Raw genomic sequence first — 24,345 nt, forward strand, 5'->3', positions numbered from 1 at the left:
TTTAAATTCTCAAAAGGCAGATGTTAACAGATCTTCCTGTCTGTTCACATGGGCTGTCTCATAGTCATAGTCTCTGACCACGTGTTAGATTATCAACTCTGGTCTGCTGTCCTGAGGACAAACTATCTTCCACCATATAGAGAACTTCATACACTCCAGTATATAGTAGAAGATAATTTGTCCTTAGGATAACAGAACCAAAGTTGATAATCTGACATGTGGTCAGGAAGTTGTGTGAAGTTTATATTTTATTCCTACTTTGGGTGTCATTTTAGATGTACCTTAGATATATGCTTCTTGGAAAGAAGTCAACAGATATTCCCTCATGTATTTGTATCAGGTATAAATTGGAGGAATATGATGCTCTCAAGTCAGTGCATCTGTGTTTGGATGAAATTGCTGCGAGAAGGGAACTGACAAAGTTTAAAAGAGGCACTGTGATATGATGCCATTTGCCTATCAGTTCGGCAAATTGTTGACAAATTGTGCCTTCCCACTTCAATGGTCAGTGATACCATACTTGGATGTAAGTGCAGGGAGTTATATGTTAGTGCTATCTGCAGTGGATGACCTACCGCACTCACCAAATGACAAAGGGTGCTATGAAGGATAATATGTAAACACTGCCATTCGTCAACTGGCACATTGAATGTAGAGTTCCAGACATTGACTGGAATATGAATCTGCACAAAAACATTCAGAACTGAGGCTCTCAACATAAATTTCCATGTTAGGAACAAAGTATGCAAGCTCCACATTACCCAAACCAACATGCTGCATCATCCCCAGTGGTGCAAAGAGCATGTATAGTGGGATGTGGCAGCTTGGAAAGCTGTGTCATGGAGCATCGATGGACGGGTGTGGTGGATGTCCGGTGAATGTCTCTTACCAGAGTGCATAATTCCAACTATGAAATTTGGAAGTGGTGTGATGGTATGGTCCTGTTTTTCCTGATTTGGTCATGGACCTCCATTTGTGGTGTCACGAACATTGAAATCCTAGAGGCATGAACATTCTGGACTGGACTGTAAATTGCTTCCTACTTTGTGGTTCTACAAAGGTGTTTCTACAGAACTGACCATTGTATCTTTCAGCAAGGCATTGCACCAGGTCATAAGACTGCTGCTGCTGTAGCTGCATGGTTTGTGGACATGAACATCACCACTTAAGTGGCCTCCACAGATCCCTGATCTCAACCCTACTAAACATTTGTGGGATGAACTGAAGCATCGGGTGAGATCAAGAGACATCTGCCCCACAATAATCCAGGGCCTCATTACATGCCTACAGGAAGAATGGTCAGAAATTAAATTCTCATTGATCACTATTGGATGCTTGTAGAAAGTATGCGGTATAGAATTGCTGCATTCATCACAGTGTGAAATAAGGTCCTACATCTTATTAAAGCACCCCCCCCCCCATGGCTGTTTGTTCCTCACACTATGTTGACCATTGACTTTTTTCCGAGCAGTGTATGTAATAGGAATAGAGGTATGTTTTGGGGAGGAATTGGTGGAGAGGCAATATATTTTATCTGTTCTATCAAAGCTGTAGCTATTGGCCAAGAAAGTATGGTGAAGATAGTTGAGTTATGGAAATGACTGCATCATTAGAACAAATAGCCCTGGCTCTGTGTGTAAATGTTTTTAGGATTCCATACTGTTGGTGTGGATGATGATGTGGGTATTTATACAGCCATCTTCCTGTGTGTGTGTGTGTGTGTGTGTTGGTTTTCCAGACAGGAAGATGGCTGTATAAATACCCACATCATCATCCACACCAACAGCACACACACACGTACGTGTGTGTGTGTGTGCCATGTTGGTGTGGATGATGATGTGGGTATTTATACAGCGTGTGTGTTGGCTTTCCACAAATGGAAAAAGATAGTGTAAAAAAATTTCAATTATGTAAACTTTGGTAGTTCATGAAAGTTTATTTTTCACTTGGTTAGACTATAATAAATTTAGTTTAATCCTTCATCCAAGTGTGAGCAAACAAAGTAATTTAATAAAAAAAGGTGGCACACCTTTTGGCAACTCCTATAGGTAAGGATGACCTCGCTATTGCTTCTGCTTGGTATCTCCACCTCTGGGTCTGGCTCCCACTGAAGAGACCTCAATAAAGGTCGAAACTAGTCTCTGGGTAGTGGCTTAATGCATAACATTATACATATCCGCAAGGAGATGTGTTTTGCATTATGGGAGATACTGGGATAGGAGTGAAGTTAGCTTGGTCCACCTTTGCTACGAGTTGCCCGGTGTTGTACTACCTTACCCCAGTAAGGTAGTACAACACCATATTCAGTCCTGAAGATATTTTCAGGCACAAACTTTCTTTGCTCACACTTGGATAAAGGATTAAACTAAATTTATTATTTGCTAGTTCATGAATATTTAACCGAACATTTTTATTCCAGTCTTTGTAAAGAACAGACATAGTAAAAATTCATCTGTTCATGAACACACACACACACACACACACACACACACACACACACACACACACACACACACATTATGCATCTTTATTTGCGTTACATAAATTGTGTGCTTTCTGGGTAGCCAATGACCATTACAATAAACAATTGCTACATATATTTTCTGCAATTGAAATTTTAAAGAGGTTTTGCTTGAATGCATGCAGCATGTGTTTATGGAAAGGGAATGTTTTTCATTATGAAGTCTCACTCCAGTTGTCTATCTTTTATTGCTAAACATAGACTGCGTATGTCTCTGTACTGTATTTAATGATATAATAAAACTACTTGTTTTTCTTACTTCTGCAGTATAGTTTCTTTTAGAGATTTTTTTTTCACGCTATGGGAACATTTTTATTCCAGTCTTTGTAAAGAATAGATGTAGTAAAAATTCATCTGTTCCTGAATACAAACGAATTATTCTATCTATTATACAAAGTGGCTGATATGCACCAAAATATTAGCACGTGCAAGATATTTGTTATTAATAAGACAGAAGAGAGCAGCTGCTCACCAAAAAAAATTTAATTTGCATTATTTACATAGTCTGCACAGTTAGCTGAGTGGTTATATGCTTCGCAACCATATGCCTGGGAAAGGAGTGTCCCGGGTTCGATTTCCAGGACAGGAGTGTCCTGGGAATCGAATAGGAGCTTAGGATCTTTCTCAGACATAGCCAAGTTAGCTGGTCTTGGGTATGGACTGCAGTGTTTTTCCGACCACAAGCAGGCAGGCAAATCGCACTTGAGAACATAATGCCTCTACAGACATAGGACCAACCACCTTATCCTTGTATAACAGTTGTGGTTATAAGGAATAGAATCCCTCGACACTGTAAAGGTAAAAGAGGGAAAGATTAAGAAAGAAAGAAAGGATTCACATAAGGGTGGATAATTCAGATGATGATTGGAAATTATTTACATATCTTTTATTACATAAAAAGTGTTTACTGATTCACTGATTATTCACCAGTGAATAAAAGAAAATTCTTAGAAAAAAATAGTGAAATATAAATAAAACAAAGGAATAAATACACATAACAAATTTTTCAAAATAATTTGCTGCGCTATCAACCCATGTGTATTCCTACAAATCACTTGATAAACTTTCGTTCATTGGATTAGCTCCTCCATGTAGTCATTCACTGAACTACCAAATGCATACAGTGACTGTTTATTGGAATTTTTTTTCTATTTATGATTTGCAAACATGCTTACCTTCTCCTTATATATATATATATTTTTTAATTATCATCATCATCATCATCATCAAATTCCTGCCATGTACCCTCAAGGGGTGTACAGAGGTGTAATTTTTTAATTATGTCATCATAAATGCACATATGCATGTTGAGAGTTTATGGGCCCACATGTTATTTGTTCCACCCAACAACTTACATAGGACTTGCATACGCACACATCATAGATGAACATTATTAACATGTTCGCTGCCAATTACGAGTATACTCATAATTGGTATATGAGCCTCACAAGCCACCTACGAATATACTCGTATGATGCTACCGCCGGCAACGAGATTACCCATACTGACCTTGAAGAAGTGAAAATGCTTGGCTTGTGGAGCTAGCAGCAAAAGTGTGTATACTCGTAGATGATATATAAGCCACACAATCTAACTATGAATATACTCGTATATCGATTACCACTGGCAACGAAATTACCCATACTGACCTTGAAGAAGTGAAATTGCTTGCCGTACGGGAACAAACTATGCCCGAGTACCGTGGCAGCGAACATGTTAATAACTCATTTGCCAGTATTGAAAGTATTTCTATTCACACCTGTTCTTTCTCTCCCCATATATTTTCCATTCTCAGATGGCTCAAGCCTCCAGAAAAGTATGCAACAGGTCTGCATGGCGAGGCCTGGTGTGACACACCACTGAGCATCGGAGTGACTACAGCATTTGTGGATGTCCAGTGAACATATGGATGGATAGTAATTCGAATATACCAACCAAATATAGCATTCTCCTTGATTACTGTTTTCTGATATATTCTAAAACAAATGCTAATCCCCATCTCATGAAGATTTTGTTACAAGCGAATAACCATCCTGATATGCAACACATCCACTTATAGTTAGCATGAAATTACCACAGAGCATGGTGTTTTCTCTTGCTCCACCAGATGGTTAGGGTGGCAATCTGAGAGAGTTCCGATTGCCCCATGTAAACATATTAAGGTAAGTTACAAAAGAATTAAAAGTGTATTCTTCATGGGACCAAATGGCAAATGTATCATCGATGAAGTGTAACAATACTAAGGGTTTAAAAGCATCCGTGCTAAGTATTTGGTTCTAAAAGTATGTATGTAAAAGTTAACTAAATAGTTAACACCATTAAGTGCAGCACCATTAATCTGTTTGTAGATTATTCTTTGCCAAGTAAAGTAATCTGCATACATAGTAAATTTGAATAATTCAAAGATATCAGGATTGGGGGGTTGACTTTATTAAATCAAAAATGTCAGTGAATGATATATGCACGTAAACTCAAGAAAGATATTTAATTAATCTAATATTTCGGTCTGGAAATAGCAGACCATCCTCAGTGGTATTACAAGAACAGTTTTAAATAATACAAGTTAGAATATTAACAATAGATTGTTAAAAATAGAACACGGCGCGTGATGTTATATCACTAAGCATGAAACAGAATATTTTGAAGTAGAGACATGATTGAAAAAAAAAAATTAATGAGTAATCTTGATTAGACTTTCCCAGATTTTTGATATAGATATACAGTCATTACGATTCAGGTTGGGATGATGGAGCAAGGCCTCCACGCTTTCCTTGAACAAACGTTCAAACCTATAACGGGATATATGTAAGAGGCAAGTCCTGGACCAAAAGATGCTGTGGTCAGTTTCAATCCCGTGTTGAGCCAATCCAGACTTTTTTGGTTTGTTGTGAAGAATGGAGGATTGATGTTCTTGGATTCTTTTTTCAAGAGAACGTCCAGTCTGTCCAAAATAGGAGAGATCACAGTTGCAAGGAATTTGATAAACTCCAGGAAGAGATAAAGTTGAGTGTTTGTCTTTAGGAGAAGGAAAATGAGAAGACAATTTGTTAATAGGTGAATAAGTAGCTGTTAAATCATATTTCTTTAAAATTCTTGCGATAGGTTCTGAAATACCAGAAATATAAGGAATAGGCACTCGACGTATTGAAACTTTGTTGTTTTGTGGAGGATTATAAGAATTGAGATGTTGAGTACTTGTTTTCAGAAAAGCCATTGAGTTTCATGTGTTGTTGGATAGTAGAAAGTTCTTTCTGTAGATAATCAAAAGTAGAACAATTAGTTTTGGCTCTTCTGATGAGGCATTTTATAATTCCTGTTTTTTGACATGGATGATGGGCTGATTCTTTAAGAATATAACGACCTGTGAACGTAGGTTTCCTGTATACTGTAGTTTTAAGAATATTTGAAGGTGAACGGATGAGGAGAACGTCTAAAAAAGATAACTGGTTGTTTTCTTCTATTTCCATAGTAAACTTTATACAATGATGCAAGGAATTAATACTGTTTAAAAAAGAAGGTAAAGAGTTTTTGCTGTGATACCAAATAGTAAAGATGTCATCTACATATCTTACCCAAAAAGATAGTTGAGGGAAAATAGATGAGGAGGACTTTTTTTAAATGTTCTGAATAAAGGTTGGCTAAAGCAGGAGAAAGAGGACTTCCCATGGCTGTTCCTTCTACTTGGCTGTAAAATTTATTTTGACATACGAAATATCCAGAATGTATTACGAAATCGAATAGTTTTATAATTTCTTTTGTAAATCAGACATAAACATTATGTCTGATTTTTTAAGTGCACAATTTTTTTTATCAGAGATTTGAAATGGACAGAATATTTTTTTATATATATATATATATATAAATGTAGGGAACTTCACAATGGGGGGGGGGGAGTAGCAAGTGGCCTTTAGCTCAGTAGAAGTGGCATTTGTACTCTGCGACACTTGGCCGCACGAAGAAAGAGACTTGTGTTCAAATCTAGTCACTGGCCAGAGGAACATTTTCTAAGCCTTTTTTCGACCAGTTCCCGAGTTAGTCGATCTCTGGCATGAGAAAGCGGGTTTTTACTCCCAGAAACTTGGAGGTTTTTTGTCCCACAAACTCAAGAGAATTGGCTGTCAACCCCATACTATTTTCAGACATTAAAAATATTGTGTTAGGGTTAGTAATCACGAAATGGCGGCACCTGTTAGCCGCCTTCTTCACTGAATACCGATTCATTAGTGATAGCCTTGGGCCAGCTATTTCTGATTCGCTACCAGTGGAGATTGAACTACCCACTCAGTATCCAAAAGTTAGATAGGACTAAAATGGCCTCGCCTACTCCCTATATGGGAACAAAAAGGCATTGGCTGATTTTTTATTATTTTTTTACCAGATAGACATAATAGGTGTGACCAAACAAAGAAAACAAAAACAGGTGAGGTGTTTCTAAGCTACAAATACAAGATGTTATATTCAGGCAATAACAATCAGGGAAAAGAGGGAGTAGCTATAGTATTCAACACTAAATATGAGGATAATCTCTTGAATGGTAGGCATTATCAAGTAAAGTGATGTGGACAAATATCAGAATGGGGAACTGGACAATGAGACTTATTTATGCTTATGGTTCTACAGAAGGTTCTACCAAGGAAGAAATTGATAAATTTTTTGATGCATTAGAGAAGGTCGCTGGCACAATGAAAAGGAAAAGTTGGTCCTTGTTGGAGATCTAAATATCAGAGTGGGAAATGATTAGATATATAGAAATGCTTTGGGAAAATTTGGAGAAAAGTGCAAAGCTAATAATATAAATGCCTTCTGGATTTCTGTTTAGGACATGGATTAGTTATTACTAATACCATGTTCCAACATAAAAATGTGCACAAATTCACATGGAGAGAAGATGCACAATATAAGCAAAGTCTCATTGACTATGTTGATAGCAATGTTTTTCCAATGGTTCAGGACACAAGAGCATACAGAGCATTTGAAATAGGAAGGGATCACTATCTAGTTTTAAGCTGAATAAAATTGAATTTCATATTTAAAAGAAGAGTGTGTAAGAAAATTTTAAAATGAATCAGAGCTGAGCAGTTTTCAGAGGTGAACTGTGGACCCAAATACACAATCATTGAAGAAAAAATGAAAGAGTTTGAAAATAAGAACCAAACCTTGAGGATTCACTGGCAAACCCTGAAGAAAACATTAATTGATTCAGTCAGAGAGGCCTGTGGTGAGGCTGTTTGTAAGGATAGAAAAATCAGAATTCCATGATGGATTCAGGAAGTTAAAGAGGCAGTCAAGGAAAAGAAGAAAGCATATAGGTAGTTCCTGGAAAGTAAGTCAGCTTGTGCTCTTAGAAATATAGAGAAAAATGTAAGAAAGCTAAGCACTGTGAAACTAGCTAAGCAAAATTCATGGGAAGACTTTAGTAAGACCATAGAAAATAAATATCGGGAAGGTAGCAAATTTTTCTGAAGATTATTGAAAAAAATTAGAAAGGGAGGGAAAAAAGGATACATGAAAACTGAAGATAAAGATATTCTATATGTTTGGAGTAATTATTTTGAAACACTGCTAAATGAAACAAGCAGTGTCAGAACGGTAATAGAAAACTCCTGAAAGGAATGCAGTCAGGAATATCCATGCTTGAAGTAGAAAAAGTCATCAAAAACCTGAAATGCAGAAAGGCAGCTGGAGTAGATGAAATTTGATCTGAAATGCTCAAATATGGAGGTATAAAAATTTTACAGTGGCTGCATCGCATAATTCAGAAGGCCTGGTCAGAGGGTCGAATTCTGAATGATTGAAGCAGAGCCATAATAATTAACAAGGGGAATAAAACTGAATGTGAGAATTACAGAAGTAAATAAATACTGAGTGTTCTTGGTAAGATTTATGCAAGTATACTTGAGAAATAGCTAAGAACAATTGTGAAAGAGAAGCTTCATAAAGAACAAGCTGGATTCAGGCCACATAGAGGTTACCAGGATCAGATTTTCACTTGAAGACAAATAGGTGAGAAATCTTGAAAATATAACAGTAATATGTATTTAAGTTTTGTTGATCTGGAAAAGGTATATGACAGTTGCCAAAAGGAAAGCTCTTCAAAACACTACAGTTATATGGTGTAAATTGACATATCAAGCGATACATAGTCTCTATTTAAGCTGTAAGTCAGCAGTTAGACTTGAAGAAAGTACAGAATGAGTTTGATGTTTAATCAGGTGTGCAACAAAAGTGTACATTGTTTCCACTTATTTATTATTTCTATGCATTTTGTTATTTTTTATGCATTCTATGCTTTTGTTTTCTCGTCAACTGGTTCAGCATGAACTCAGCTATTTCCTGGGGAATTGGAAACTGCCTTCCGCTGGGCTAAACGTTGACTGGCAAGCTTTCATGAACATCACGGCATGCTCCTTAAGTCTTTGTCTTGATGTCCTCGTCGAAGCAGGAGGACGAGAAGGTACCACAAGGAGGATCCAAAACCAAGCGAAGAAAAAGCGACCAAAAGCCCTCTCTTAGGTGCTGCTACCATTTTTAAATCGCATGCCATCCTTTCCTTCTACGTCATTGCTTTTCCCCTCCCCTTTGCCTGAGTCACCCTACGTCTCCCAGTACATAGCGCCATACTCTCCACTAGCGTGCTCGTCGATGTGTGTGTGTGTATGGGGGAGGGAACTGCGTGCTTGCCTTACTCGATGCATGCATATGTGTTTCACGTGTTCAGCTTCTGGCCATCTGCACCTAATCCGATTAACTAGTCTCTCAGCAAATTTACAAACATTTACACAAAAGTAACATAGCTTAAATCACAGACAATTCACAATATTTATATTACAACATGAATTATGGATAAATAACCTCAATTTAGTAATGTTTCTGGTAAGTCACAAGTAATTTAACACATCTGATATGTCAATATATGTTCAAAATTGCAAATGCATGTAAGTCTGAAAGAAACGTAAATTAATAAATTTTCAGTTAAATTCAGAACTTAACAAAGGCTCACTCTCTCATCAAAAAAAATTTTTGTAAGGAAAATTTTTTCTCTCTTTGTTGTTGTTGGTCATTCTCGTGTATCTGGGGGGGGGGCAGGGATTTGCCCTTTTCTGCTAACTCCAGCATTTGCGAACTTCTGACTGCTCTTCTAGGATACTGCATCTTTTGTTAATGTTTTCCTTGAGTGTGAGTGACATGCCAGTTGCTATTGTGATAAGTCAGATGTGGTGAGCTAGTGTTCCACTTATTATCATCACTTTGCCTTTCTTTTTCATTAGTCATTTTAACACAGTTTACTCCCAGCACTCCTTGACACATGCCATTCTGACTCTTGTTCGCCATGTCATCTTCACAGGATGTTCTTCTATCCCTCAGTTCTCTGGGGAGAACCTTCCCATTTTGCCTGGGTCTCAGCTTGTACCTAGTTTGAGCAAACTCCTCATTTTCTTCGATGATCATCTCATTTCCTCTTTGATTGCTCTGTGTGTGCGTGTTTAAACTTGTCACCCAAGAGTTGGAATAAGGATCGCTAGAGGTGGGATGTTCTTCCTCCTCTTGGGTGACTCCCCCTTTTTTTTTTGTTTCTCCGTGGATTTCTCCCTCTCGTCATCACTATGGTGGCTGCCCACAACTAGTGGTTTTTCTTTTTCCCCACACATTTTCAAGTGAATCACCCAAACATACTAGTCTCTCTGATCTACATTTATAAAGCTTCAATCGGTCTGAGTGCACTACAATAGTTTTTCCATGGCTTGTCCTTTCTTTGATCCTGTATGTCACTGGCGACAACTTTTCCAGGATCTCAAACCTCTGCACTCTTCCCAAGTTTTCCTCTTTTCTTCTTGTTAGAGACATTTTCTAGGAGGACAAGATTCCCTGGTCTCAGATCTTTATACCTCCTTAACTTGTTGGCATACTTTCTTGCTCTCTGTGAGGTATTGTAGCTAGACTCTGCTAATAGCTCATGTGCTACTCTGTTTTCCATTATTAGGTTGTTCAAATACTCATCGATGTCGGGAAATCCCATATTGACTTGTAAGTTGTTAAACTCACTTGGAAATAGAGGCTCAAATACATACAGCACAACTGCAGGGGCTTCCTTAATGGCAGCATGAAATGCGGTTCTGCAAGCAAATAGGGTGTGGGATAGGTGGGCATCCCAGTTGCATATCTGCCTGTCAGTCAGTTTAGATAAAGTGAGCTTCAGAGTTCTGTTTAGCCTCTCACACATTCCATTTCCTTGGGGGTGATGGGGGGGGAGTAGTGAACAATTTCTTTATCTTAAGCAACTTACACAGCTGTAGAGTGACTTCAGCTGTGAAGTTGGAGCCTTGGTCAGAGAGAAGAGTTTGGGGGTCCCCATATCTAGCGATAATGAGCTTGAATTTGATATATCTTTTCATGTTTCGTAAAGAATGTATCCGTTTTCTAAAGTGTGTATATATATGTGGATTTGAATTTTATTAAATCATAAATCATTAAAATATGGATTGGGAGTATTTATTGTCAATTAATATGTTCAACTTATTAGATATAAACGCAAATTTCCTTTAACGTTGCCATAAACATAACCTATTTACTCAAATATGACTCGCACTCCCCCCCTCCCCTAAAATTAAAGCTAAAAATCATGGTGCAAGATATATGTGAGGTTTTCCAGAAACTAAAGTCTTCAATTTTTTTTTTCGTAAAATCCCTGTATATATGTCTCGTACCACGATTGCTATTCTATTTCCTGCATGGCGAGCAGTTTCCTTGTGTGCATCCTATCCGAATAGAGTCATCTTCTTTCCCATTATTTCAAGCAAAAATTAACAGTAATTTATGAGACTTGAGATACTTAATGAACAATCCTTCACGAATGACTAATGAAAGCACTTCTCATTAGTCATTGAAAACAGACAGCTCTGGTACTAGGCCAGTAAAAATAGAGCAGCTGTGAGACGTGCATATGATTGTTGCGGTATTAACAAAAGATCGCACGACTCAAAGATAAAAGCAAGCTGAAAATTTTTGAATTGAAATGCTAATTCTCTTCAACTGAATTCAATATCTGAAACTGCCATAACAACAGTCACTATATATTTCCTAGTTTTAACACGTTTACGAATTTTAACATGGTTGAATTTTATTACTGCTTTGTGTTTGAGCAGGGTAAAGACTCCCGCACATCTAGTTTTTAGTTAGATACTGTGTTTACCAGTGCAGCATGGTTTTGCTTGAGCCTAAATAGCATAGTTTCTGTAGGAAGAAGACATGTGATTCATTAGCTAGTGCCATTTATATCCCAGTTGTCTCTAATTGCACTATATGTTGAGAAATATATTACACAGACTGCAAATGTCTGTTCTGTACATTATTCAGTTATACAATAAAACGACGTGTTTTACTTGCATCTGGAGTCACTGTTGTTTACTGGGGAGGACGTGTGGTACTATCGCCTGACATTGAACGTGTTTTTTTTTTTTCCCTGTGCGAGGTATACCCGAAACTTTTCAATTTCTTTTTTCGTAAAGTAGAATTCAGGGGTGCAAGTTATATGCGAGGATGAGTTATATTTGAGTAAATAAGGTAAGTAATTTTAAAGCTATATGAAATGCGTTATCAATATTCAGGATTATGAAGTGTTATCTGCACTTGATTAGATTGCATGCATACTCTTCTTTTTCATTTGCATGTGTGTAGGCCGGCTTATAATTGTAGTAATTTTTGGTTTGCGTAAACTTGGTTGGTATATTCAGAGAGTGATTATGATGAGATTTTCCAAGTCAAAATTATAATTGTTGTCAGTATCTATATGTCTCTGTCCACATTTTTACATCCCATAATGCGATTTTCATTAAAGTTAAAAGCTGTATGAAGAAAGCAATTATTTAATTGCTTTCTTATATACTTATTTATTTCCTTCTGTCTCTTTACAAATTGAGCAGAATGTCACAACCACCAGCAAAGAAACACAGACATTGAAATGAAAAGAATGTGCACCTTTTCCTTTTTGACAATCAAAAGATAAAAATTATTCAGTGCATTTAAGATTTGTCGGAGAGTAGAAAAACAATTAAGGATACAATACTTAAGTTGGAAAGGAATAAAGCAGAACAATTAACAGAATAATTGGCTTCATGTAAGTTCTTTTCTATTTGTGTTGATGAGAACACAGACATTATATCATCAGCTAGGCTGGCAATCTTTGCTCGATTTTGTAGGGATGACGAAGTATGCGAGGAGATGATTAACCTTGTAACAGTGGGGTTAAAATGTGTAAAGCAGTTATAGACAAATTATCTATTCAGCAAATTGATATTTCAAAAGTGGTATCAATTGCAACAGATGGTGCGCCCAGCATGAATTGGTAAGGAAGTAGGATTTGTAAATCTGTTTGCAAAACATGTTGGTCATAGTAGGCTTTCATTGCATCATACATGAGGAGAATTTATGTGCAAAAGCTGGCCTAAAGTAACTTCAAGAAGTGATGCAAACAGTAACCAAGGTTGTTAATTACATTTCTGCACATGCTTTGAATAAGAGACAATTTCAGAATCTATTGAATGAGGTGGATTCGGTGTACAAAGGACTACTAATGTACAACAATGTTCATTGGCTTAGTCAAGATCTTGTTCAGAAACGATTTGTTGAATGTCTGGAGATGAGATAAATATCTTTTTCACTAATCAAAAAAATGTCTTATAAAGAAATGTATGACATCGTGTGGGTTTGTAAAGTGATGTTTTTGCAGGTTTTTGTGAACATTTAAATGACTTGAACCTCAAACTACAGGACATGAAAACATCTGCAAATAAACTTACAGATGTTTTCCTGGATAAATATGGATGATTTTGAAATGCAGTTGATCGATTTTTCAAAGTAGCTCAATTTGGAAGCAGAAATTTGTTGACCTCGGAGTGTTGATTTGGAAAATATTGAAAATGAGCGATTAGAGACAGAAGTAACAGAGAAAATTGTGGAAAAAGAGGCACTAAGAACTTGGAATGCTATTCCCGAAACTTTTTTATGTTTAAAAACCCTTGCAACAGCATTATTATCCATTTTTGCATCTACATATTCTTGTGAATCATTGTTCTCAGTGATGAACTTTGTTAAGTCTCATAGGAAATTAGTAGCACATGCACATCTCTAAAGGTTACAAAATATAAACCTGATATAAATTATCTGTCATTAGTGATGCAGCAGCAGCAGAAGTCTCATTGATGCTAAATAAATAAAATGTTCGGTATTTTTCTTTCTCTAGTTTTGATTTGATGTTTTCTGCTAAAAATGGTAAAGATTAACTTCTGTTTAATATATTATGTAGGTAAAATAACAATTTATTTTATCTGTAATTTTTATGTATTACTCGTAAGGGATTAAGAAGTAATACAATTATATCTTTAATTTTATTTTCTTTTATTGTGCTTTAGTCAAGTAAAATGATTATGAGATTGTGCACTGCAATATATTGGGAAAACTTGTAAAAACTTATATCTGATTGATCTCTATAAAAAAAAAAATCAGAATTATTGTTGACTCTTTTGCTGATGTTAAAAATTGCATCTTTAAATTGTGTGGCTTTACATGGCAGTTAGAATTACACTTAAGTGCAAATAAAAAATTATTCACACTATCAACAGTCTTTTAAGTAAAAATTCTGTCACTAATTTTTACATTCATTCAATCTTTACAATAATCACTCTTACAATATTCTTTGATTTACCATTTTAGTGTGATTTTTGATTATTTGAAAAAGTTTTCTTAATACTTAAAAGACACCAAATAATAATATGTTTCCCAAAATTTCGGTTGGTACGTGAGAAATGAACAAGTTGCCCAACCCTAGTTTAGAGTCTAGATTTAAACAAATCTATCATACTGCTGCGCATTTGGGAGTTTGCAGTGAAAATACCATCCAGTCTTACCAGCGGTGATGGTGACTAATCCTCAGATTGTCAGAAATACTATGTCTTTTTGACTTTTTTGTAGTATTTTTGGTGTGTCTTGAGAAGGGTGGCAAACTCGGGGACCTCCCCAGGCGGCAAAAGCTCTAGCTATGCCACTGAGTAGTAGTAGTAAAAATTGCTACAATGTGTCAAGTATTTACATTATAGTAGCTATTTTCATATTGTAGAAAGTATTAAAGTGACTTAATATTTTAATTTGTGATATAATGATTTGTCTTTATATATCATGTATATAAAAACTCAATGATATTTGATTTATTAATTTTTTTTTAAAGACATACTTGGAGTAATCACTGACTTCAGCTATAACAGATAATGATTCAGTTTTCTTTGAATTGAGTAAATACTTGAATCCGAGAGCAGTAATAGCATTTCCATAGGATATGAACGTGGTTGACCTGTTGGCAGTTATGATGGGTGATTGAATACCATAAGAAAAACATACTAGTACCTCATCTTAAAGGCCAATACTGGTATCCTGGATACTTCCATATGCTAACAACATAAGGAAAACATTCATCTCATCATGTAAGAAATGCAGAAATTTACACCCCATGTTAGAAACCTTGTTAGAATTTCCTTTTGTTCATCTGTTGTTCCTTAAAATTTCCTTGCCATTCTTTGCTGCATTCATTTGCAACCTTTACTCTGCAAATTTAAATAATCATACTGACTTCTCTAATTATTTATTTCTGAAGCTTTATTTTTAGCATTCGAAATACTTAGTCATGAGGTCAGCTCATTTGGGGACATTCGTATTCACAACTCACAATGGCTTCCTATCTCCAGTTCTGCTGATTAGTCTAAAAAAATGCTTAATTGTTAACTGTAACCGTGAACTAATTCAAATTACTCATCTCTCTGCTAGTATACTAGATTATTCTGATCATCCTCCTTATGCCTTGGACCTTTTTGTAACCAGTTCCTTTTGATAATTTGTTGGCATTTGTGGACTTTTCTTTGTAAGACTCAACCACTGTGTTACATGTCTACTGGTATCATATGGAAGAATAGGGAAGATTATGGATATCATATGGAATCATATGGAAGAAAAAAAAAAAAGAAAAAAAAATGGGAATGGGTCATTTAGAATAACATATCAATATAGGGGTGGGACTAAGGGATCACTGCATTTCATGTATACTAATGCTAGGAGTATTAGGAACAAGAAGGAAGAATTTTTGGCCTTGATTGGCTCTTCCTGGCCACAGGTTATTGGCATTAGTGAAACATGGCTGACGGAAGAAGATATAGTTAGTGGGATAGAATGTGTAGGTTATAGTGTGTTTAGGAGGGACAGAGAGAATAAAATGTGGGGGGGGGTATTATTGATGATGGCTGATGAACTGCAGCCAAGGAGAATTGAAGTTGTATTGCAGGATAGTGAAAGGAGCTCATTTGAGGCTATTTGGTGTGAGATTGAGACTGGCAGAATAAAATATACAGTTGGGTGCTGCTATAGACCAGGTGATGGAATAGATGGTGGAGATAGTATGCATAGGGAAATTGATAAAATGAGTGGAAGGAGGGTAATTATTATGGGGGATTTCAACTATGGTAACATTGATTGGAAGGAGGAGAGGACACATGTGAGGAAGGAAAAGGATTTTATTCAATTATTAAGGGATAACTATCTGAGACAGCATGTAATTGAAAATACTAGGGGTGTGAGAGTGCTTGACCTGGTAATAGCATCTGAGAATTTGACTGTAATGAATATGACCATGTTGCCACCTATTGGTGAGAGTGATCATAAGGTCTTGACCTGGGAGGTGGCTAAAGGTGTGGAATTTTCGATTAAGACAGGGTATATGTGGAATTACCGTGCTGGCTAGTATGACAAGCTTAGGAGATTGGTTGGATCAGTGCCATGGCATGTACAACTGCAAGGGCTGGACGTCGATAGAGCATGGGAAGTGGTCAAGGAGCATTTACAGGAGGTAATGGCTGATTGTATACCTAGGGTCTGAATAGTAAAACAAGTAGGGGTTAAATGGATGAATAACACCATTAAGCTTGAGCTGCAAAAAAAGAAACAACTGTGGAGGGAATTTAAAGAAAGGGGTGACCTGCAGGCACACGAATGGTATAAAGTGCAGGCCAGAAAGGTAACGAGTGTGGTAAAAAAAGAAAAGCGGATTATGAAAGGAAACTAGCTTTGCAAGCAAAAGAGAATCCAAAACAGTTCTTTCAATATGCTGCAAGCAAGAAAAAAACTGTACAAGGCAAAATGATTTTAAGGAATGACGATGGTAAGGAGGTCACTGAATCAGTCGATATAGTGGAGTTACTGAGCGCGCACTTTGCAAAAGCATATCATCCAGGTGGTGACATTGAAAAAATGAAGGAACCATTAGTTTATACGGGAATAGTGATGAATGAAGTGGTGGTGACTAGTCTATTACAGAACCTTAATGTGAACACATCTGTGGGATTGGATGGTATACCGGCACGGGTCTTACGTGAAGCGGCTAAAGAATTATCAGTGCCCTTGACCATGTTGTTTAATCTGAGTCTCAGGTCTGGCTTAGTCCCGAAGGTGTGGAAAGAGGGGAAAATAGTTTCACTGCATAAAGGAGGATCCAAAACTATAGTTGCAAATTACCGACCGATCAGCATATTAGGAGTCGTTGTCAAGGTGTTAGAGAAAGTAGTCAAGGGAAAAATACAGGAATGGATTGATGAAAACGAGATACTGTACAGGGGACAGCATGGCTTTGTGAAGGGTAGATCATGCTTCAGTAACTTGCTCAAGTTTTATAACAAGGTGACAGTTGAACTGGATAAGGGAAATGGGTTTACAGTGATACTGCTGGACCTGGCAAAGGCGTTTGACAGGATACCACATGGAATACTAATCCGTAAACTACAACATATGGGAATGGATATAGGGTTGGCGAGATGGATAGGTGGTTGGTTGATGGAGAGATATCAAATAGTAGTTTATTCAGGAGTAGAGTCCAAAAGACAGCCTGTGACTAGTGGTGTGCCGCAGGGTTCTGTTCTTGGACCACTGCTGTTTAATCTGTTCATTAACGAGATAGGGAAGGATCTAAGTGGAACAATTCATTTGTTTACTGATGATGCAAAGTTGGGTAGGGCAATAGTGAATGCAGAAGATGTCAAAGTCTTGCAGGATGACTTAGATAGATTGGAGTTCTGGGCTAAAGAGAATGGATGTCAATTTAATGTGACACAATGTAAGGTTATGCATTTTGGGGTGAAAAGATTAGCAGCAGTATACCACATTGGTGGATAGGGAGATGAAGTTTATGGGGCACATTGCAAAAGTAGCTAAATCAGCTCATCAACTCACTTGGTTGTTGAAAAATACCTTGACGAGCAGAGACAAGCAAGTTATTGTACCTCTGTACCGAGCCTTGATAAGACCTCATCTCGACTACTGTGCCCAGATTTGGTCACCTCGGTTCCTTCTTGATGGGGAGGAGGTGGAGAGGATCCAGAGGCGAGTGACTAAGATGATAACAGGTCTATGGAAATGAACCATATGAGAACAGGTTGAAGATTTGTGGGTTGCAGAAACTAGTTGATAAGCGGAGGAGGGGAGATATGATTGAGACATTCAAATTGCTAAAGGGATTCTATAGGATTAATTCAGAGGATATTTTTGAGATCAGGACTGATGGTGGGAGAACTAGGGGACACCTATGGAAGCTGGGCAAGAGCGTGGTTAGCAGGGTTGTTAGAGCTGGGTTCTTTACTTTTAGAGTGGTAAATGAGTGGAATAAGCTGCCAGAGTCTGTTGTGGGTGCTATGACGGTGAACGAGTTCAAGACAAGGTATGATAGATACTGTGAGAATGTAATCGCATAGTTGTGTGGACATGATGTTTAGGGCCTCCCTCGATGAGTCTAAGGACTCCTGGAGTTGCCCAAAATAATAATAATAATAATAATAAAAAAGATACCTTCATAATTTACATTCCTCCTTTTATTATAGCTGTTTTTTTACTCCTTTTATTATTAGTTTCCACTATCCTGAATCAAATACCTACCAAACCAAAGAGCTCAAATAAAATAGATTGTGTTAGATTACATTATTATTATTATTATTATTATTAAGTAACACCTCCAGGGAGTCCAAAGACTCATCGAAGAAGGACACTTGCTCTACAACTCTCCATCTCCAGCAATCCACCAACAACTACCTTCATCATCTACACCAACGGCATCTGCCACTAACCACCACCACTGGTATTTTCACAGATAATCACAAACATCCATGCCCACGGCGGGATTCGAACCCGCAGCCTTTTGGCTGGAGAGTGGATATGCTAACCATTGTTTGATTACATTTATACATTTTTGCCAGGCCGGCAGATTATAGTGTCAAAAGGGATTTCAGTTAAAGTTGTTTGTGACCATGCAGTAACTTATTCAAAAAATATATCAAATGGTTGTACTCCTCTCCCTAATCACTGTCTAAAATGTGACATGAGCTTACAAACACAAAGTGCTCTATAATGAAGATTTATTTTCTTGATCATGAGAATTAATAATAATATTTTTGGTTTACAGATCAAGTGTTGATCAATTTTTATTAACTTAACCAACTAGTTTTGCCACACTTTAACTGTTGGCGTCTTCAGGGCACTTACATATAGGCTGAAACAACTCACAATTATGTGTAACTATAAAACTGACAAGAATAACTGTAAAAAATTGACTAGAATAATTACAAATAAAATAGTACGAAACGTGCGTGAAACACGTATCACGTGTACAAGATTAGCTAGCTGTTGCTAAAGAACTTTCTGTAGTTTGTATTAAAGTTTACTTCTTTTGTTTTTAGAGATTTGATTAGGGTTTTCCGTATCTCTGGGAGTATTAGGCCTTGATTTCTGTTAAGGTTGACAGTAGAACGGGCGACTGTGGTTGCTTCTTTGAAAATTCTTGAATGGTAATCTTCCTCTAAGGGGAACAACTTTTGTCCCACTCAATGACATGGTTAGTTGTAGAGAAATGAGACGATAGACCAGAAATGTCCTGTCTGTTGTTTTTGACATAGCCAATGTACTCTTTTTGCCTGATTTCAAGGCTTCTCAAAGTCTGTCCGATGTAACTTCAGCCACACAAGCATGGAATATTATAAACTCCAGCATATTTATAGAAAGGGTGGTTGTCTTTTGGAGATCTTAGTAGTTTACAAATAGATTCTATTGGTTTAAATGTTACTCTTATTTTGTGTTGTTTGAGGAGGCTGGCGAGCTTGTAGGAGATGCCACTTACAAACGGAATTGCAAGAGTTTTTATATATTGAATATCTTCTTGTTCTCTTTGTGGTGGTTCAGAGAAAAGGACTTTATTGACTAGTCTTCTTGGATAGCCGTTCAAGTACAGATTGTTGGAAATTAATGTTAACTCATCTTGAAGGGTCTGTTGTGATGCGAATCACTATCTTCTTTAACATGTGTACAATGCTGAGTTTATGTGAGATGTGGTGAGAGGAGCTGAAATGTAGGTAGCGACCTGTATTGGTCGGTTTTCTGTACACCAATAGATTTATACTGCCATCAATTTGTTTTTTGATTACGATGCCTAAAAACGGCAGTTGTTTTTCTCTTTCAATTTCCAGAGTAAATTTAATAGAATGATGGAAGCAGTTGATCTTTTTGAGAAAATCATATAGGTCATCTTTGTTATTGTTCCACACGATGAAGATATCGTGCACATATCTGAACCGAATTTTAAGTTTGGGAATAATTTGGGATAGGATTTTATTTTCTAAGTCTTCCATAAAGATGTCTTCACATGAAGGTGAGAGTAGGCTCCCCATCGCCAAGCCTGTTAATTGTTGGTCGATCTTATTTTTCCACGAAAAGTAGTTAGAATTTAGGCAGTGAGCAAACAATGAGGGTATATCTTGGGAACAAGGTATAACCTCATTGTTTATAGAACATAAAATCCTATCCCAAATTATTCCCAAACCAAACAGTTAAAGTGTGGCGAAACTAGTTGGTTAAGTTAATAAAATTGATCAACACTTGATCTGTAAACCAAAAATATTATTATTAACAAAGTGTTCTGTTTTTCTTTTTGCAGAGGAAACAGTAAATAGTACTGATTTTTGATATATTTGAAAATTACTCTTCTACAATGTGAGAGAAATTATATTATTTATATTTATAAATAATAATTCTGGATCATTTTTCTCCTATTCCTCAGCCTTACATACTTGTTTTTCTATGCTATTGAAGGATGAAATATACACATCAAAAAGGTGTAATTGATATGCTGTAGCTATAATTATTCATATTTATATTTGTAATTATATTACAAATATGTAATATATTTACATTTTTTGAAATGTCAGAACTCTCAATCTCAATATTAGAAATTAAATATATTAAATATTTAATTATAAAAATGTAATTATATTTTAATTTTTATATTTTATATTTTTAGTAATTTATATATATACTAGGGGCTCTGCTCCCTGATGCCTATGGTGCCTACCCCCCCCCCAAGAGTAAATCCCTCCCTCTTTGAGTCTTTGGACTCCCTGGAGGTGTCAAGTGATAATGATAAATGCAAAAGGCTGTTCCTTGAATCTGCTGCTGCCTTAAGAAACTACCCAAACCTCGACAAATTTGAGAAGCTCATTCTCTATACAACATTCAAAGACACCCATTTTAATCCATTAAGGGACACTATTTAGGGCTTTAGGCTTACTTTCAGTTAACATGTTTCAGGCTCTTTACACACACACAGTGCTTATGTACTCATACGCATATCATATTACATTATATTCCTAATGATGGCACTTTGACATTGCCAAAATATTGAAAGTATTAATAAAATTTAGTTTAATTAATCTTAGTTAGTGCACATTGTAATTAATAAACTGCAGTTACAGAGTATTGGGGAGAGTAAGTTTGTATTTTTTTTTTCTCCTAAAAGTTTTTATCTGAAATTTTATTATTGTTTCAGTTAACATTTTATTTGTCCTATACTGCATTACTTTCAGACTAATAAATTAAAATTATGAAAATTATATAAGTTCCATATTTAAGTTCAAATAACATGAACTTTCATTTTTACAGATTGGGACTGCTGCTCGTTCTGATAAAGTTCGTACATACAATTTTCCTCAGGATCGCATCACTGATCATCGTTTGAATTATACCATGCATTACATAAAAGAGTTTCTCCTTGGTACAAAAATGATTGATGAACTTATTATTAAACTGATTAGAAGATCACAAAACAATGCCTTGAGAACAATATTGCAAGCATATGAATCCTCATCTGAATCAAAACAATAAAAGTAGTCTTTGGATAGCAGAATAATATATAATATATAAACCTCTGTTGTTTGTTTATGTACTCATTATATCATTCGAGATTTATACACAATAGTTACTTTAATATCACAGTAGTGCAGTGTGTTTCATGACATTTAAGCCCTAGTGAGAAAGTCAAATAATAAAACAGTGGGCAAAAAAGAAGTATATTCAAGTTACAGTTAAGTCTGCACTGCTGTTTACTTAAGTTAGCAGCTGTATGTATGTCATTAATGAATTTTTTAATGTGATTTCTGCTCATGAATGGTTAGAGCATGTAGTATATTAGTATTGCTAGTGGGCTAAGGATTTTTTTAAATCTTTTTAAAAATTAATCTTATAATTTTAATGTGTTTTTATTATTATTATTTTTATTATTTATTTATTTTATTTTATTTTATTTTTTTACATAGTTCAGAAAGCCAGCTCTAGAGAACAAACATGAAACATTTTCAAGCTATTTTTGGGCTCCTGTGAAGTGGCTTGATAAAAACAATAAGCAGGACATTAGCCCTACATGTGGCAATGAAATTTATCTACCATCTAAAAACAACTGCAAGCATCAATGTCCACAGCAGGATTCAAACCTGCAACATTTGGATGTAGAATAGATATGCTAGCTAATCAGGCCAAATTAATTCATCTCTGAAAATTCAATTTTACCTACCTTAATAGATATGAAAAGCATACTTTATTTCTTTTGGTGTGATATACAAGGGTGGTCTGAAAAGTTCTCGGCGTGATAATGAAGAAAGCAAATTTATGATTTCAAAATTATTTTTATTTTTCAACATAATCTCCCTTATGACTAATACATTTATTCCAGTGATACTCCAGCACCATTATCTCATCCCAGTAGTAGTTCCCAGTAAGATCTGCAAAATACCCCTCTATAGCTGCAATCACCTCTTGAATCGAAAAAAAATGCTGACCAGCAAGGAAGAGTTTTAGTTTTGGGAAGAAATAGAAGTCAGAGGTAGCCAAATCCTCTTTCATACTGCAAATTCATAGGGCAGATCATTTAATTTTCCCATTGCCAAAACACTTTTCTGGGCAGGTGCATTGTACTGATGAAAGATGATTTTTTTCTTATGCAAACTGGGTCTTTTCTCACAAATTTTTTCGTCTAGTCTGGTTAAAAGAGCAGAATAATATTCCCCAGTTATTGTTTTACCCTTTTCAAGATAATTAATAAACAAAATGCTTTAGCATCCCAAAATACCAATGCCGTGACCTTTCCTGCTGATGGAACCGACTTTGTTTCTTTGGCACTGAACAAAATGGCTTCTGTCCACTGTTTTGACTTCTGTTTGGATTCTGGTGTGTAATAGTGAATCCAAGTCTCATCCATAGTAATAAATTGACCCACAAAATCAGTTTTATTCTTGTTAAAACGCTCCAAGCACTGTTCAGAGATTTTCATGCAAGTGCTTTTTTGATCTGCTATGAGCAAGCGTGGCACCCATCTTGCACAAAGCTTTTTCATTTGAAATGCCTATAGTCTCAGCAATTTCACATGCTTTGACTCAGCAGTCATCCAATACTATATTGTGCATTTGATCAATGATTTCTGATGTTGTTACATGGTTTGGACGTTCTTCACATGGATCATCTTCAAGGCTGGTATGGCCACGTTTAAACTCGGCAGCCCATTTCTTAATTGGCGAAAACGAAGGAGAAGAGTGCGCATAAACTTTTATAAACTTTGAATGAATTTCTTTTGGTGTTAAACCTTCTTTTACAAAAAATTTTATAACCACACGATACTCAATTTTTATGTTTTATTCATTTCAAGGGATACAGACAACACTTTTGCTTCAGCAGACAGCTGTATTAAAAATGAGTACTTGATTTTTAGTTATATGTATTGGTATGATTAAAAATGCTACATGCATAAAATATTATGCTAAAACATAAAATGTCAGATTTTACTCATCCAGTGACTAATATACTTTAAAGCTGTTTCATTACACTGCATTAAGTCTTCTTGGGTACTGTCATATTTTTTTCCCGGCTGCGCCTTTGTTATAATCGTGTCTTTAGTTCTTTATGTTCCTGTTCTTTAATGTTCTATCTTAATCTTCTATCTTAAATCCTTGTCGTACTAACTAAGCCTGAAATCTCTAGCTTATCTCTCAGGGGGCTGCTTCTCTATTCGGAACTCTGACAAAATTTATTTATTTTAGCTGTGCCAGCCAGAGTCCTAGTACAGAAGAATTCTTGTACAAAGAAACTTTCCCAGAGTTTAAGTATTACCTAATCTTATTAAAGTATTAAGTGCCTATAGAAACTTCAACATTGCAGTCATGGCCTAAACTTTCTTTAAATTCCCCTTTTTCACAGGTTCGAACTTTAGTGAGAGGTAATTTCAATCTCATGCTCAGACAAACTCAGACTTACATAGAATAAACATGTTTATTAATTATCAAAATTTCATATTATAAACTTTTACATATCAAGGTAATATTTTTTTAATATTTTACATATCAAGTTACATATATTATAAACTTTTACATATCAGAACTCTAATTCATTAGCTGAGCTATAAGGAACACATTAATTATCGAAACACTCTA

At 36.0% G+C, this 24,345-nt stretch overlaps 1 protein-coding gene across 3 annotated transcripts in view; it reads left to right on the forward strand.

Moving 5' to 3' along the window:
• Nucleotides 1–21,791, forward strand: part of mRF1 (mitochondrial translation release factor 1) — a 159,453-nt gene extending 137,662 nt beyond the window's left edge. For all 3 annotated transcript variants that reach the window (XM_090416175.1, XM_090416176.1, XM_090416177.1), the window contains exon 7: nt 21,530–21,791. In XM_090416175.1, the coding sequence (XP_090272301.1) occupies nt 21,530–21,751 (222 nt within the window). In that variant the 3' untranslated portion in view covers nt 21,752–21,791. The remainder of the gene's footprint in view (nt 1–21,529) is intronic.
• The last annotated feature ends 2,554 nt before the right edge of the window (nt 21,792–24,345 follow it).

The sequence above is a fragment of the Typopeltis vanoorti genome, chromosome 3, assembly GCF_054136105.1.
Source record: "Typopeltis vanoorti isolate ZY-2024b chromosome 3, IOZ_Tvanoo_1.0, whole genome shotgun sequence".
In the NCBI taxonomy this organism is placed as follows: Eukaryota; Metazoa; Arthropoda; class Arachnida; order Uropygi; family Thelyphonidae; genus Typopeltis; species Typopeltis vanoorti.